The sequence below is a fragment of the Halichoerus grypus genome, chromosome 15, assembly GCF_964656455.1.
Source record: "Halichoerus grypus chromosome 15, mHalGry1.hap1.1, whole genome shotgun sequence".
Taxonomy (NCBI): domain Eukaryota; kingdom Metazoa; phylum Chordata; class Mammalia; order Carnivora; family Phocidae; genus Halichoerus; species Halichoerus grypus.
Window position 1 is genome coordinate 31582162 of NC_135726.1, and position 15786 is coordinate 31597947.

At 48.0% G+C, this 15786-nt stretch overlaps 1 protein-coding gene across 1 annotated transcript; it reads left to right on the forward strand.

Moving 5' to 3' along the window:
• Positions 1-9: 9 nt before the first annotated feature.
• SALL1 (spalt like transcription factor 1) lies at positions 10-14795 on the forward strand. The gene is made up of 3 exons (XM_036102004.2): positions 10-486; positions 9623-13062; positions 14275-14795. The coding sequence occupies exons 1-3, from the start codon at positions 411-413 to the stop codon at positions 14713-14715; spliced, it is 3957 nt and encodes a 1318-aa protein (XP_035957897.2). The 5' UTR covers positions 10-410; the 3' UTR covers positions 14716-14795.
• The last annotated feature ends 991 nt before the right edge of the window (positions 14796-15786 follow it).

A 15786-nucleotide genomic window follows, 5' to 3' on the forward strand; every position in this document is an offset into this window, starting at 1 on the left:
CGGCCGGGCCGCGGAGTCCCGGGCGGTCGCGAAGAGGGTTAACCCAGTGTCGGGCGGCGCGGCGCGCAGAGCCAGCCCCGCGGCCGGCTTATTGGGCCAGCGCGCGGAGAGACAGGGGTCTGCAGCAAATCACGAACTAATTGATTAAGGCGAGCGGGTTTGAATAGCGCTGGCCCGGTGCCAATCGCCTTTCAAAGAGCCCCTCTATGATTAATCGCAATGCATTATTGATAATCATAATTATAGCAGGACACATGCGCGCTGCGCCCGGGGCCGGGGAGCCGGGGAGGGGGCGGGCGGGCCGGCGGGCGGGGGGAGCCGCCGCCGCCGCCGCCGCTCGATTTCCGTAATTTTGAGAAGATTTTTTTTTAGTAATTTTTTATTCTGCCCCAGCTGATGTTTGAGCCAGCATGTCGCGGAGGAAGCAAGCGAAGCCTCAACATTTCCAATCCGACCCCGAAGTGGCCTCGCTCCCCCGGCGAGATGGTGAGTGCTCCGGCCCGCGCCGCGGACACACACACGCACACACACGCACTCACACTCACGCACACCCGGACCCACGCACACGCGGCTGGCCCCCGCGCCCACCGCCCCGGCCGCCGCCACCGCCGGGTCCCCACTCGCCTTTCCCACTCGGCGTATTTCTTCCTTTCTTTCTTTCTTTCTTTCTTTCTGTCTTTCTTTTCTTTCTTTTTTTTTTTTTTTCCTTTTTAATTTTCCAATTTGCCTGCGCTAGGCTTCCCCCCTGGCCTGGGGAGAGCAAACACTTCTCCCGGCAGAATCTTTCCGGAGTTGTTGGGTCCTCCCGGGCGCGGGGGGGAGGAGGAGAGCGGGCACGCGGGCCCGGCTCCTCCGGCCCGGCTTTTCCGGGGAGCGGCGGCCGGGGCCCGGGTGGCCGGCGGGACGCGGGCCGGGCGGAGGTCGGCCGCCCGGGGCCTCTCGCGCTTCCCGCGCCGTGCGGGGGGCCCCTGGGCCGGCCTCCGCCGCGCCGGCCCTGCTGCCTGCGGGAAGGAAGTTTACTTGGTGCTCCGGGCTGAACTCCCAGCGTGGGGGAGCCCCCTGTGCCGCGCCCCCCACAAGCGCTCACACTCCACCTGGGCCCGCGCGGGGGAATGGGGTGCCTTTAGGGGTTCAGAGCTGCCAGAAGACGGGGACCTGTGTCGCGGCGCCGGTGCCCGACACGCCGGGGTCGCAGCAGGGGCGGAGAGTGCTCTTTGCTGCTGGTTGCTTCCGAGACACAGTGCAGGCGGACCGGGAACAGTGTTGGGGTCCGGCTACCCAAGTTTATCCCCGCATCTTTTCTCCAAATACATGCACCCCACCCCTCGCCCCCGAGAAATCTTTACATTGGGTGTGCGTCCGCTGAGGATCGTGGTACGCCGTGCTTCCAGGAATCGTGAGGGTCTTTTTCCAGGGCTGGGGGGGGGGGCTCTCTAGCCAGAGGAGAACCTCCCTCCCGAAACAGAGACACTCGCTTTCTCGGATGGAGGCGACAACTGCGGGGTCCCGATGGGAATGAACAAGTCTAGAACAAAGTTTGTGTGAGGGCGCCGAGGCCGAGAGTAGGAGAGGTCCCGGCAGGGGATTTGGGGTACGCAGGGAGGACACCTCGAATCCCTCCTTGTCCCTGAAGGTGGTTCACTTTAGGGGCCTCCGAGCTGCCAGGCCCAGCGCCCTAGGCGAAGGAGCGGCGCCTGGGTCGGTCCCCGGCACGATGCTTGCCTCTCGGCTGCGGGAAGGACGAGGGCAACCCCGGCGGGGTCTCCGCGGCTCCGGATGCCCTTCGAAATGCTCAAGCCCTGGGCAGCATTTGGGGGTATGGAGGAGGGAACTGGACCCCGACAGGGCTCAGAAGCGTGCCCTTAGATCGGCACCTCTGTCCACTAAACTGCGGCCACCCGGGCCCCACGGTCCCCGGGCTCCTTCCCTAGAGGCCTGCTTCTCTGTAGAGCTGGGGCGCGGGGAGCCGCGCAGAGCCCAGGCAGAGAAGCCAAGGGACTCCTACTCCCGTCACCCCGGCTGTCGGGAAACGGGACTCCTGGCGTGGGGGGTCCCTGTAAGAAATTGGGGAGAACTGAGACCGATTAAGAAAATAGTTTACAATATTTGCCCCCCCCACCCCAGTACTTTTTCGAGCTTCCAGCCTTACCCAGAGTCTCTGCGATTTCTCAGTCTGCTGAGAAGAGCCCCCGAACCCCGCTTTCCACTCCGGGCCAAACCGGGGACGTGAGATAAATCGGGGTGAAATTACCCCAGGCCGCAGGAACAGCTCCGAATATTTTTCCGGGTTTTCTCAGCTGGTTTCTTCTGCTTCTCGCCCCTACACCCATCTTCCCTAAAGTTTCTGGTGAGACCTTCCACCCCGAACACTGTTAAAGTTCCCAATTTGTGTAGGAAAAACCAAACGGGAGGAGAAGAAAAGAGTTTTTCGGGGTTTGTTTTGTCTTTTTTTTGTTGTTTTGTTGGGGTTTTTAAAATTTTTTTGTCAATTTGTACTGATTTCATACATTTTCAAAAAGGAGAAAAAGGACTCTGGCTTCGCGGAGAAATGATGCCTGCCAGATCTTTGCCTTTCTCCTGTCGCCTTCTGAATCCGGAATTTTTAATAGTTAAGGCTTCTCATAAAGCGATAGCATAAAAGGAGTTCACTACCTCTTACCATTATTATTTATTAGGACTTTTTTTTTTTTTTTTTTAGTTTATTTGAGCTTTGAGGTAAGTTAATTAAGTCACTGAATCAAGTTTCCTTTCTTTCTTTCTTCCTCCCTCTCTTTCTTTTTTCTTCCCTTTTTTTTTTTCTCCCCTAAAGCTGGTTCATTGTCCTAAGAAGCAGTAAAGTGTTAGGGGCACCATGGCCAGCACTTTTCCTCCCAGTTCTTTCTCACCTCTCCCCACCCCCTCTTTTTCTTCCGTGGTAATGGTTTTAGGTTATGACTGTTTTTACATGGTTGAACAATAAGTTTGGGGGAAGCTGCCTAGAGGGTAGATTTTGTAATAGGGTTACAGGATTTAGTATGTTGTAATAATATTAGTACACAACTAATCCTCCTCAGCGTTTGCCTTACAGGAGGGCCTTCCACACGCCCCATCTTTTTATTTGAGAGTAGTGGGGAGACGGGCTGGAGAATACGTGACCTATCTCAAAGTAACCTTTAAAAAGTCGCCACCTTTTCTGCAAGGAATTCAGCAATCTCCATGCATCCCCCGACACAGAACACACACACTTCACCGAGTTGTTGGGGTTTGGGGCTTTTTTTCTTTTTTGGGTTTTGTTTTGGGTTTTTTCCCCCCCACGTATATAAAGGTTATTACATTTTTAGAAGACAGTGCCTCACTCAAACAATGTGTTACTTTTTCTTATATCTCAAAATGGTCGGAAAATATGGTCCATGAAACCTCGAGCAAACCGAATTAAATCTAGTTGGTGCCTTTGACATAGGCTTGCACCTCACACGTGCTGATTTCTACCTAGAGCCGGACCTAGAAAAGTTTGTGGGCCCCCAGTCACAGGAGCCCAGAAGCAGAGACTCAGGCTGAGAGCAGCCAGGGCTGTTGTGCTGTGTGTCCTGCATGTGTGTTTGTGTGTGTGTGTGTGTGTGTGTGTGTGTGCACGTGCATACAAAGAAAACCAGAGCCATGCTAAACAGCCACACGGATAACTCCCTCAGACCAAGTTCAAGAAAACAAGATTATTTGGTCAGTCTTCCGATGTTCATATTTTAATTCAGCTGTAATACCAGGAACCCCCTACATTAAACTGGGAAATTTTTCTATTTCTTATGAAACCAAGATTATGGCACATATTACTTGTCTCTTAAATGGTATTCAACAAGTCTCAGATTATTTGTAGAAAGATGACTGCCATTGGAAAAATTATTTACCGGGATGAATAATTCTGAGGAAGGGGAATATTAGAATCTGATGATTTTCTATGTGGGTTCTTTACTAAGCTCTGGGTTTCAGAGGTGTGTGTGTGTGTGTGAAGATTGAGGGATGGACCATTCAGACTCCATTCATTTATTAAAGTATTTTGGTGCTCAGCTTTTTCAAGGAAAAGATAATATTGGAAGAGCGATAAAAACATCACGAACTCGAGATAAAACATTGACTCATATAAAGTATCATAAACATTCCTCTTATTTATATTAATAATGAAATTCTCTTATTTACCAAAGTAATTTACTCATTGTGAGCAGCTTAATGGCAACACATTGATTTCTGGGCCCAAAAGGTTAGAGAGAACTATAATTAATTGCTTTTTTTTGAAAAACCGACACCTGCACGATAAGGCAGTTGGAAAGAATTCATGTTTAATCAGGCCTATTCTAAGTTTGTGGCATAATGGAAGATTCTGGATGAGAGAACGCAAACTGTTTTGGGGGGATTTGCTTCGGGCTGCAAATACTTTCTAAAACATTAAAAACAAACATACCAACAAGCAAAGTAGAGTTGGGCATGAGAGTAGATGCAAAAGTGAATTTGTGATAGTGAGGGTCTCATGGTTTCTGGTGCATCAAGTTTGTCCTATGGTTTGTAGAGACAAGTGCCAATTTATAGGTTATTCTTTGGGGACTTTCATTTCTTTCTACGTCTGCAGGTAGCAAGTCATCTTTACCAGGAGCCTTTTAGAAGGCAGAAACCCACATTTCTCACAGGGAGAACTTAGTGGGAACCCGAGCGAGCAAGCGGCAGAGTCCCAGTCTGCTAAGTTTTTTGAAATGGTTCAAAGCCCAGCTCTCTGTAGTAACCAGAACAAAGTCCTCCTGCCGTCTTAATTTGGTGTTTCTAAGACATCGCGTGGTTTACTGCTCGCCCCATCTTCCAGAATTTTCGTAGCTTACCAAAACTGAAGGAATTTAGCAGTTTAGCAGAGACGGTAAATTACCTAAAGCCCCAACACCCCTCCCCCCACACACACACACAAAAAGTGTGTGTGCCAGGCTTTAGAAAAGCTAAATGTGTCGAGCTGTTTTAACCTTTGCTAGTCTCCTCCCATGAAAAGGTGACAAGGTCCAGATCATAGTATGTCCTTCAGTATCTTCCCAGTGACCCCCAAATTGAGTCTTGCTAGTCACTTAGCAGGAAGTTGGTAGTTTATTTTAGTTTCACCTTATCAGCTTGGCTTCTTTTCCTAACCTTATTCCCCTGTCACCCTCAGATGCCAGACCCCCAAAGGGGAAGATTGACAGGTAGTCCCCATAGCTCAGTTTTACCCTCAAACAACAGGGATTTAGTTTCTTGTGCCTTTGCCAATGTTTATGTAGTCAAAGTTTAGATCTCGCCTTAAGGAGTCTCTCTTTTTACGCGTCACTGGAATAGGAAAAGCCACAAAGAAGTTTTTGAACAAACCCTTGCAACTGGAACCCCATCTAGTGTTCAGTTTGATTCATCCAAGGGGAAGACATTTTCCCCCTTTCATTTATTGTGTGCATTAGGTGGGTTTGTATCCCTGCTTTAAAAGGAGTGTCTTGTCCGTGTTGTTATTTTTTTCCAGAGATTTTGCTTGTATTCTTCCACTCGAGAATACACTAATCCTGGCCAGAACACGGAGGGAATTGAAGCGGGCCACTGATGTGTCATTTGGTTGCATATCACATAGAGGGAAACTTAAGACATTATTACAGAGAGTATGCAGGGCACACGTTGGAGTGTTTAAAATTTCTTTGGAATCTTAAGCTGGACATTCAGATTTAGGTTTTTCCCAGGTCTGGGCAAAAAAAAAAAAACACACAACATATATATGTATATTAATAATAAAAAGATAAAGACCAATCAATCAAAAATGTTGGTGATGGCCTTTCTAAATTAGTCTACGGGAAGGAACAGCCTGTAAAAATTATAGGCTCCAAAATCACAATCGTGTGCGATGTTCTATTAAAAATGTTAATGTGATCGTAAGGTAGTGGAAAGTAAAGTGAAGGATCTTTCTGAAGAGCTCCAAAAAAGAAAACTAAATGTGGTAGAATAGGGTTGTTTGGTTTGGTTTGGTTTGGTTTGGTTTTTTTCCTGGCTGGCCAAACCTTGCTGTGTGGGGCATAGTTTTATTTTTGTTTTCACAGTAGACAGATCTACTGGAACACTTCAATTTTCTGCCTCCTATTCTGCAATGTTAGGTTGAGATGATGAAAAACTGACAAATTTGAATTGGGTGTCAAGCACCTAAATAGTACAAGACCTAAAACATCTGGGATTTTTGTATAAATTGGATGGAACTGTAAGTTCACCACCTTATCCTCTAAAAAAAAAAAAACAAAAAAAAAAACAAAAAAAAATCCTGGAAAAATTCCAGCTATCTTTTTGTGTGTACAAACTTAGCAAACCACTACTTCTCAAACGTTCCTGCCTGACTTGGATTATAAAATCAATTTGTATGCAAACGCCATAGAAAAGGAACTGGAATGTTACTTTCACCCTAGTACAGGGAGCAAGGCAACTGTATTTACTATAATGGGGTCACCAGTTGCAATCTTGTGTTAACAGATTATTGAGAAACAAGATAGCAGACGGTCAAAAAATGAATTAGAGCATGTTTGTGTGTGTGTGTATCTTATTACAACTTAAAATATTCCTTCTGGTAGTTAAAGATTCAAACTAGTCCTCATGCTTTGTCTTTGTTGTTGTTGAGCTTCTTCATTGCAGTTCAGTTCAGAATGCAGACAGATATAAAGTTAAGAGCTATTTACAGTAGAGCGACACCTGCTTTTGAAATAAATCAAAATAGATACTGGAATTTTTTTTTTTTTTGGTGTTCATAAACATCAGGAGATTAAATTAATCGACTCTCCAGTGAGATCAAATGTCAGCTTATTAAAATGTTGTGAAATTCCAAGCTAAAACACGGGCAGCTTTTGAACACAGTCTCTTTCTTAGAAGCAAGCAGGTATTTATTTTTAAGCATCTACATTTTCCGTCCAGTTAGCACAATCCTAAATCTAAAAATGTTCAGGTTGAAAAACTTGAAAATTCTCAAGTGAGTCTTGAAGCAGTGCAAATGCCAGAATTCGAGCCCAGGAAAGTAATAATCAGCTAAATCCTGTAAAGTGACCTTCTTTTTATTTTGTCGATATATTATGAGAATATCAGATGTTTGCAAGTTATAAAGAATTAAAATGCCCTTTAATCGTGAACACAGATGTGCTAAATATTTGAAGCAACTACATTGTAATGTGTACAATTGATGAAGTCAGTTTTCTGATTTCCCTTGCTAGTTATTTAGTTCTGAATCTGTCATTATTTGTCTAAGCCCAGCTGACCAAGCAAAACTGTGTTTTAAAGTGGCTTTATGTTTTGATAAATGTGAGCTGGTTGAAAAGTATTTTCCACTGAATGCAGAGCTTAATAGAACATGCTGACATAATAGTTTTAATGCATTTTGTTGAAAATGTGTGAACAAACAGAATAGCTTTTGTTCCTTCATAATTGGCTGTAAAAGTAGATGGAAACATAACCATTACATATGGAAATGTGCAAAGAGAAAGAAATAACATTTCTGTTGAATATATTAGGAATTGCATTTCCTAGTTTAAAATAAGCATCTGAAATGGATGCATCATTTAAAATTGGTTGTCAAAATAAGAAGCTTTAAACAGAATTTTTGTCACATTATTTTTGTCCCAAGTTAAGCAACATAACTTTAGCGAATTTCGTTTAATATTTTGTTTACATTATTTTAAGGCAGGGAGAGAGACAGAAAGTGCTTAAAACAGCACCTTGAATGTGCACAGGAATCCGGTGCCAATTAGGATGATTAAACATTAAATTAAAACTGAATCATTATTGGTATTTTCTGCTACAGCTAAGATTTGTTTGGTATTGTTAATGCATTTTGCTCTATACCCTTGTGAAGATTAAAAGATGGGTATTAGAAAAGCTAGCTTGTTAAGTATAACTTAGCTACTCAAATAACACTCCCACTGAATAAAGTGTGCATACATTTGGCATACTTCACCGGGGGTTCTCATCAACTTGGGCATCACTCAAGGCAAAAAGAGTTAAAGTAATTTCCAGAAGTTAGTATTTAGGCATTAATTATATTTTCTGGAATGCAAAAGTACTCAAGCTTTTTTGGATGTTTACTACGAAAAGGCAAATGGCTGGCTCTTTGGAGTTGACTCTTAAGTTTACCGAAAAAGCAACATTTTGAATTTGTATTTATTCATATTTGCAATTAGTTTTCTTTTCTTTTTTTTTTTCCCCCTGCAAGTTTTCTGGGAGATTCAATTTGGAAGTCATGGAAACTAACTATTATCTGATTCAGTTCTGCAGAAAAGCATGCAGGGAGGTAATCCTTGAATTAAACAGTTTTTTTTTTTTTTCACAGCCTTCGGAGATGACCACACACCATTTGTACAACAGAAGTTGGTGTTCCCCATGCTGGGCAAACAATGGGGCTCCATCCTGTCTTTCAATAGGATGTTAGCTTGGAGTTGGAGATTTTTATGTTTAATTTACAAATGGATCTTAGCGAGAAGAAATCTGAGCAACCAGTGGAAACAAACATGAAATAAAGGGATTTTTATAATGAAAGGTTCAGGACAATCTGTTAAACAATTGATAACAGTTAAGAGCAAACTGTTTTTAAAGGCATTCAGACAAGGAGAATTGCACAGCCTTTCCAAACTCTAAACCAAGAATTATTTCTTCCCTTCCCCTTAACTGCACATCCTTCTAGAAGTTGATGTTGAATCAGAAATGTAAATCTTGTGCCAGTTTTTATAGATATAAAGAGCTCTTTTGATGAAATATTTAGAGGCATAATGTTGCCATTTGGAGCATAGTGGCATATATTCCTTGAATAGTGGAATGGTAGCCAAGGTTGCATTTTTTAATTTTAAAAATAAACATGCCATGGGGTGATATATAGGTGCCAGGCAGGCCTTGTAATGGATTATGATCCTTGCCTTTCTCTTTGGTGTGTGTGTGTGTGTGTGTGTGTGTGTGTGTGTGTGTGTTGCTTTCTTGTTTGTATTCAGCGGAGTCTTGAGCAGTCTGGAGGATTTGTTACTGATGTGGCAAAAGTGTGTTTGTCACCGATCAGCCTTAGCTCAGGTTCTAGGTAGGGGCTGGAGGTGATTTTTAAGTTGTCAGTCTTCTGCTCGGCGATATGCATCCCCCACTCCCCCCACCCCCCCCCACCCGTCAACAACTGATTGGAACCTGAATGACTACAAATTAGTTTAGTGACAGAACAAACTGTCACAGATATCTTTGAATCAGTTGAAAATGAATAAGGTTGACAGAAACTCAAGAGACTAATAAGTCCTCAGAATGGTTGCTGGACCCTCTCTGGATGAGTAGACAATAAGGTGTATAAAATATTGGAAATCAATATTTCGCTATGGAATTTCATTATGCACCAATGTCTTCAGTTCGTAGTATTTTATATTTTGATGGATTATCTGAAGACCATGGCTCTCTGAGATACCAGATTGATAGGAATTCCTCCACACCCTCAACATGTAATTATGAACGTCCTTAGGTGATATCGACTGGTTTTCGGGGGCAAGAGTTTTGAGTTTGGAAGACAGAAAACGATTGATCACCCTCTTTCTTGTTTTGAAGTCGTGGGTGACCCTGTGCGTCCCGGCCCCCTTTCTAACGCTGCACCTTTTGATGTTCGCAGGAGACGCAGAGAAAGGTCAACCCAATCGCACCACGAAGAGCAAGGATGCCCACGTCTGTGGCCGGTGCTGCGCCGAGTTCTTTGAATTATCAGATCTTCTGCTCCACAAGAAGAACTGTACTAAAAATCAATTAGTTTTAATCGTCAATGAAAGCCCAGCCAGCCCACCCGAAACCTTCTCTCCCACCCCCCCTCCCGAGCATCCCGATGAACAAATGAATGACCCCGTTCACAAAACAGATCAGGCCGACTGCAGCGACCTTTCGGAACACCGCGGCCGCCACAGGGAGGAGTCCATGGAGGTGGAGGCCCCGGGGGCTAACAAAGGTGGCGGTGGCGCTCCGGGGGGCGGCGGCGGTGGTGGCGGTGGCGGCCCCCCGCCGCCAGGCTGCAGCGGCGGCCCCTCCACAGGTACCTCAGCGATCACAACCTCTCTACCTCAACTCGGGGACCTGACGACACTGGGCAACTTCTCGGTGATCAACAGCAACGTCATCATCGAGAACCTGCAGAGCACCAAGGTGGCCGTGGCCCAGTTCTCCCAGGAAGCGAGGTGCAGCGGGGCCTCGGGGGGCAAGCTGGCCGTCCCCGCCCTCATGGAGCAGCTCCTGGCCCTGCAGCAGCAGCAGATCCACCAGCTGCAGCTCATCGAACAGATCCGTCACCAAATCCTGCTGTTGGCTTCCCAGAGCGCAGACTTGCCAACATCTTCGAGTCCTTCTCAAGGTACTTTACGGACATCTGCCAACCCCTTGTCCACACTCAGCTCCCATTTATCTCAGCAGCTGGCTGCAGCAGCTGGATTAGCACAGAGCCTCGCCAGCCAATCTGCCAGCATCAGCGGTGTGAAACAGCTCCCCCCCATCCAGCTACCTCAGAGCAGCTCTGGCCACACCATCGTTCCCCCCAACAGCGGCTCTTCCCCCAACATTAACATTCTGGCGGCAGCGGTTACCACCCCGGCCTCGGAAAAAGTGGCTTCGAGCGCTGGCGCTGCGCACGCCAGCCACCCGGCAGCCTCGGCAGCGTCCTCACCAGCTTTTGCAATAAGCAGTTTATTGAGTCCTGCATCTAATCCACTTCTACCTCAGCCGGCCCCCGCTAACTCGGTTTTCCCCAGCCCTTTGCCCAACATCGGAACAACTGCGGAGGATTTAAACTCCTTGTCTGCCTTGGCCCAGCAAAGAAAAAGCAAGCCACCAAATGTCACCGCCTTCGAAGCGAAAAGCACGTCGGACGAGGCGTTCTTCAAACACAAGTGCAGGTTCTGCGCGAAGGTCTTCGGGAGCGACAGTGCCTTGCAGATCCACCTGCGCTCCCACACCGGAGAGAGGCCCTTCAAGTGCAACATCTGCGGGAACAGGTTCTCCACCAAGGGGAACCTCAAAGTCCACTTTCAGCGCCACAAAGAGAAATACCCTCATATCCAGATGAACCCCTATCCCGTGCCTGAGCATCTGGACAATATCCCCACGAGTACCGGCATCCCGTACGGCATGTCCATTCCTCCGGAAAAGCCGGTCACCAGCTGGCTAGACACCAAACCGGTCCTGCCCACTCTGACCACTTCAGTCGGCCTGCCGTTGCCCCCGACCCTCCCGAGCCTCACGCCCTTCATCAAGACCGAAGAGCCAGCCCCGATCCCCATCAGCCATTCCGCCACCAGCCCCCCAGGCTCCGTCACAAGTGACTCCGGGGCCCCTGAGCCAGCCACGAGAAACCTGGGTGGGCTCGCAGACGAAGCCGAAGGGTCCGCCGGGCCGCCCTCCGGTGGCAAAAGCGAAGAGAGCGGCATGGCCCCCGGCTCGGCCCCGGCGGCCAGTGGCGGCGCTCTGAGCTCCCCGGCGGCCGACGGCGGCTCGGGCAGTGCCGCGGCTTTCACCAACCCCTTGCTGCCGCTCATGTCCGAGCAGTTCAAGGCGAAGTTTCCTTTTGGGGGACTCTTGGACTCGGCCCAGGCATCGGAGACCTCCAAGCTTCAGCAGCTGGTAGAGAACATTGACAAGAAGGCCGCTGACCCCAATGAGTGTATCATCTGCCACCGGGTCCTCAGTTGCCAGAGCGCCTTGAAGATGCACTACCGGACGCACACTGGGGAGAGGCCCTTCAAGTGTAAGATCTGCGGCCGGGCCTTCACCACGAAAGGGAACCTTAAGACCCATTACAGTGTCCATCGGGCCATGCCCCCGCTCCGCGTCCAGCATTCCTGCCCCATCTGCCAGAAGAAGTTCACCAACGCTGTGGTCTTGCAGCAGCACATTCGAATGCATATGGGCGGTCAGATCCCCAACACCCCGGTCCCTGACAGCTACCCCGAGTCCATGGAGTCGGACACGGGCTCCTTTGACGAGAAGAATTTCGACGAGCTGGACACCTTCTCCGATGAAAACATGGAGGACTGTCCCGAGGGCAGCATCCCCGACACGCCCAAGTCCGCGGATGCGTCCCAAGACAGCTTATCTTCTTCGCCTTTGCCCCTGGAGATGTCAAGCATCGCTGCTTTGGAAAATCAGATGAAGATGATCAATGCGGGCCTGGCAGAACAGCTGCAGGCCAGCCTGAAGTCCGTGGAGAACGGGTCCGTCGAGGGGGACGTCCTGACCAACGACTCGTCCTCGGTGGGTGGTGATATGGAGAGCCAAAGTGCTGGCAGCCCAGCCGTCTCAGAGTCTACCTCTTCTATGCAGGCTCTGTCCCCACCCAGCAGCACCCAGGAGCTCCACAAGTCCCCCAGCGTGGAGGAGAAGCCCCAGAGAGCAGCACCCAGCGAGTTCGCCAACGGTCTGTCTCCCACCCCCGTCAACGGTGGGGCTTTGGATCTGACGTCCAGCCACGCAGAGAAGATCATCAAGGAAGATTCTTTGGGGATCCTCTTCCCTTTCAGAGACCGGGGTAAATTTAAAAATACTGCTTGCGACATTTGTGGCAAAACCTTTGCTTGTCAGAGTGCCTTGGACATTCACTACAGAAGTCATACCAAAGAGAGACCATTTATTTGCACAGTTTGCAATCGCGGCTTTTCCACAAAGGGTAATCTGAAGCAGCACATGTTGACACATCAGATGCGGGACCTTCCATCACAGCTCTTTGAGCCCAGTTCCAACCTCGGCCCCAATCAGACCTCGGCGGTGATCCCCGCCAACTCATTGTCATCTCTCATCAAAACAGAGGTCAACGGCTTCGTGCATGTCACTCCTCAGGACAGCAAGGACACCTCCACCAGTCACGTCCCCTCTGGGCCTCTGTCCTCCTCTGCCACGTCCCCAGTCCTGCTCCCAGCTCTGCCCAGGAGGACCCCCAAGCAGCATTACTGCAACACGTGTGGTAAGACCTTCTCCTCGTCGAGCGCCCTGCAGATCCACGAGCGAACTCACACTGGAGAGAAACCCTTTGCTTGCACTATTTGTGGGAGAGCTTTCACAACAAAAGGCAATCTGAAGGTACCTCGCTCTGTCTGTCCCTCACCCACCCACCCAGCAGCCCTCTTGCTGGTTTGCCATTGATGATCTGTGATGCATGCTCCCAGGGCCAGCAGCTCCCCAGAGGCAGGATGTGCAGGGAGCGAGTTCTCGCGAGGGCACCTGCCACGTGGGGCTGACAGCGGAGAAACCCGGGCGCCCCGTGTGTGGGTCAGGATCAGTGGCGGGGACCCAGGGACCGGGGCGGGGGGGGGGGGGCGGGCAGGCTGCAGCCCGCCGAGCGTGAGCGCCTGGAATCATTTGGTCCACCTCAGCGAAGCAGCGGCCCCCAGCCCCGCTGTCTCGCTAAGTGCACCAAATGAATTGTCTTACCTACCCAGGAAGACAGCCTGGCGTTGCCATGGGGTATTGATTAAAGACCTCCACGTGGCCTGTGTGCAGCCCGTATCACTTAATAATTACCGTCCTCCTCGGCGGATGCATCTATTTTTCATAACCGTGCAGTCCAGCACGTTGCTCGCGTCCCCAGAAACAATAACGTCACACTGCCCTGCTAATGGGTATTATGATAATTGATTATACAACACTTCCCACTGATATGTGTTGGAAATAAAGCAAATATGCTTAGGTTCTAGAGCAACAGCTGAGTGTTCTTACTGTGTACATTTTTCTGTTGACAGAGTATTTCTCTAGAGATTGCTGCCAGTAATGCGAGGTGAATAATTACTTTCTGGCTCTCCTCTCTGTGCACGGGCCCTCCACCGGGCAATCTGTGAGGGGTACTTTCTTCCCATCTGAAAAGGACATTTATAGGGTAAAGGGTGTCAGATACACTACTCACCATTGCAATGAGAGTGGACATAACAATTCTAACCCTGAAAGGAGCTATCTGCGACTGACTAGCTTGCTTGAGGCCATTATAAGCTAAATAGGGGTAATAAAAAAAGAGTAAGTAAGGCAGGCATCTTGGCCCCAGAAGAGGGACGGCGGCCCAGGGCTGGGGAGAGTGCGCACGTTATTAGGAGGCGGCCGCAGTGGACGGTTCCCTATTCCTTCTCCACCGTCTGGCACTTAATAAGAGTAGACATGTAGGCCACTTGCTCTGTCGAGTGTTGGGGTATGAGCGGAGACAGATTCAACTATTAAGCTTCTCCCTTCCTCTCTCTCCCTTTCCCTTTCTTTCTTTCTTTCTTTCCCCCTTTTCCCCTCCCCACCCCCTTTGCCTCATCTCAGGTACACATGGGCACTCACATGTGGAATAGCACCCCTGCGCGGCGGGGCCGGCGGCTCTCCGTGGATGGCCCCATGACATTTCTAGGAGGCAATCCTGTCAAGTTCCCAGAAATGTTCCAGAAGGATTTGGCGGCAAGGTCAGGAAGCGGGGATCCTTCGGGGTTCTGGAATCAGTATGCAGCGGCGCTCTCCAACGGGCTGGCCATGAAGGCCAATGAGATCTCCGTCATTCAGAACGGGGGCATCCCTCCAATTGCTGGAAGCCTGGGCAGCGGGAGCAGCTCACCTATTAGCGGGCTGACGGGAAATCTGGAGAAGCTCCAGAACTCCGAGCCCAGCGCCCCCCTGGCCGGGCTGCAGAAAATGGCCAGCAGCGAGAACGGAACCAACTTCCGGTTCACCCGCTTCGTGGAGGACAGCAAAGAGATTGTGACAAGTTAAAGCGACTCTGGCTCAGAACGAGAGACCCACGGTTGCCTCCCCCTCCCCTCCTGGTTCCCCCAGATCGATGAACTACAACATTATGGAGACATTCTTTTTGTACCTTGTTCAACTTCTAGAGTTATAAGAAAGCTTATTTATTAGTGATATAACCTGGCTTTGCAAACAGAATGCAAGCGTTAACTTTGGTCTTCTGTATTTTGGACTAAATACTAATTGACTAGAGTGCTGTAAATTTGCTGTAACATTTATGGCAATCGCAAGTTGCCCTGCTAGGCGGTCTTAATCTGGCATTAACTTATTTTCTATATCCGGTTTAATATGAATTCTGGTGTTGATGCAATGCCTCAGTGATGCATTAGATCTCTAATAAAGTCTGTATATAAATGTACACTTTGATCCTGCTGGAAAAATTTTATCAGCAAACACGTTGTCTAATCTTTCAAAACAAATTTAAGCGAAGGACTGAAAGTACAGACTGATCAATGTGGTTCTTTGAAAGGTTTGGGTTTTTTTGTTTTGTTTTGTTTTGTTTTATTTTTATTGGAAAATTCAACCTGCTTTTTTTTTTTTTTTGTAGATTTAACCATTTCCGTTTTGAACTGCTATTTGTATTGTGCTTTTTACTTGAGTCGTCCTCAATGTTGATAAGTTTCTGTACAGTAATAAGCACGCAGAATTCTTTAGAGAAAATACAAGTGTTGTTTTGGTAGTTGAAACTGAGACGTAACATTTTGCCTTGTAGGTATATTCACAATAGAAAATGTGTGCTGGAATTACACAATGCTGCTAATTATGGCATCTTGAACAACCATCAGTGGAGAAAATGTAGATGCTCTTGTATATACGATAAGAAATATCACTTTCATTAAAATGTACATATGTTCCTTACAAGAGCAAATGCTTCTTCTTGATCAAGAGAGCAGGTATAGTGTTTGTTTATTTTGTATTAGGTATGGAACAAAAAAAATTGGACTGTTACATGCACTTTCTTGGAAAGTTGAAAGGAAAGGGGGGGGGGTCCAATTTCTTTAACATTTAATACTTACTAACAACAGAGATACTGTAATT

Excerpts from the sequence above, each read along its gene's own strand:
- SALL1 (XM_036102004.2), top strand. The coding sequence starts at position 411 with ATGTCGCGGAGGAAGCAAGCGAAGCCTCAACATTTCCAATCCGACCCC. Across the intron at positions 487-9,622 it reads CTCGCTCCCCCGGCGAGATG|GAGACGCAGAGAAAGGTCAA; the intron begins GTGAGTGCTCCG and ends TGATGTTCGCAG. Across the intron at positions 13,063-14,274 it reads CAACAAAAGGCAATCTGAAG|GTACACATGGGCACTCACAT; the intron begins GTACCTCGCTCT and ends GCCTCATCTCAG.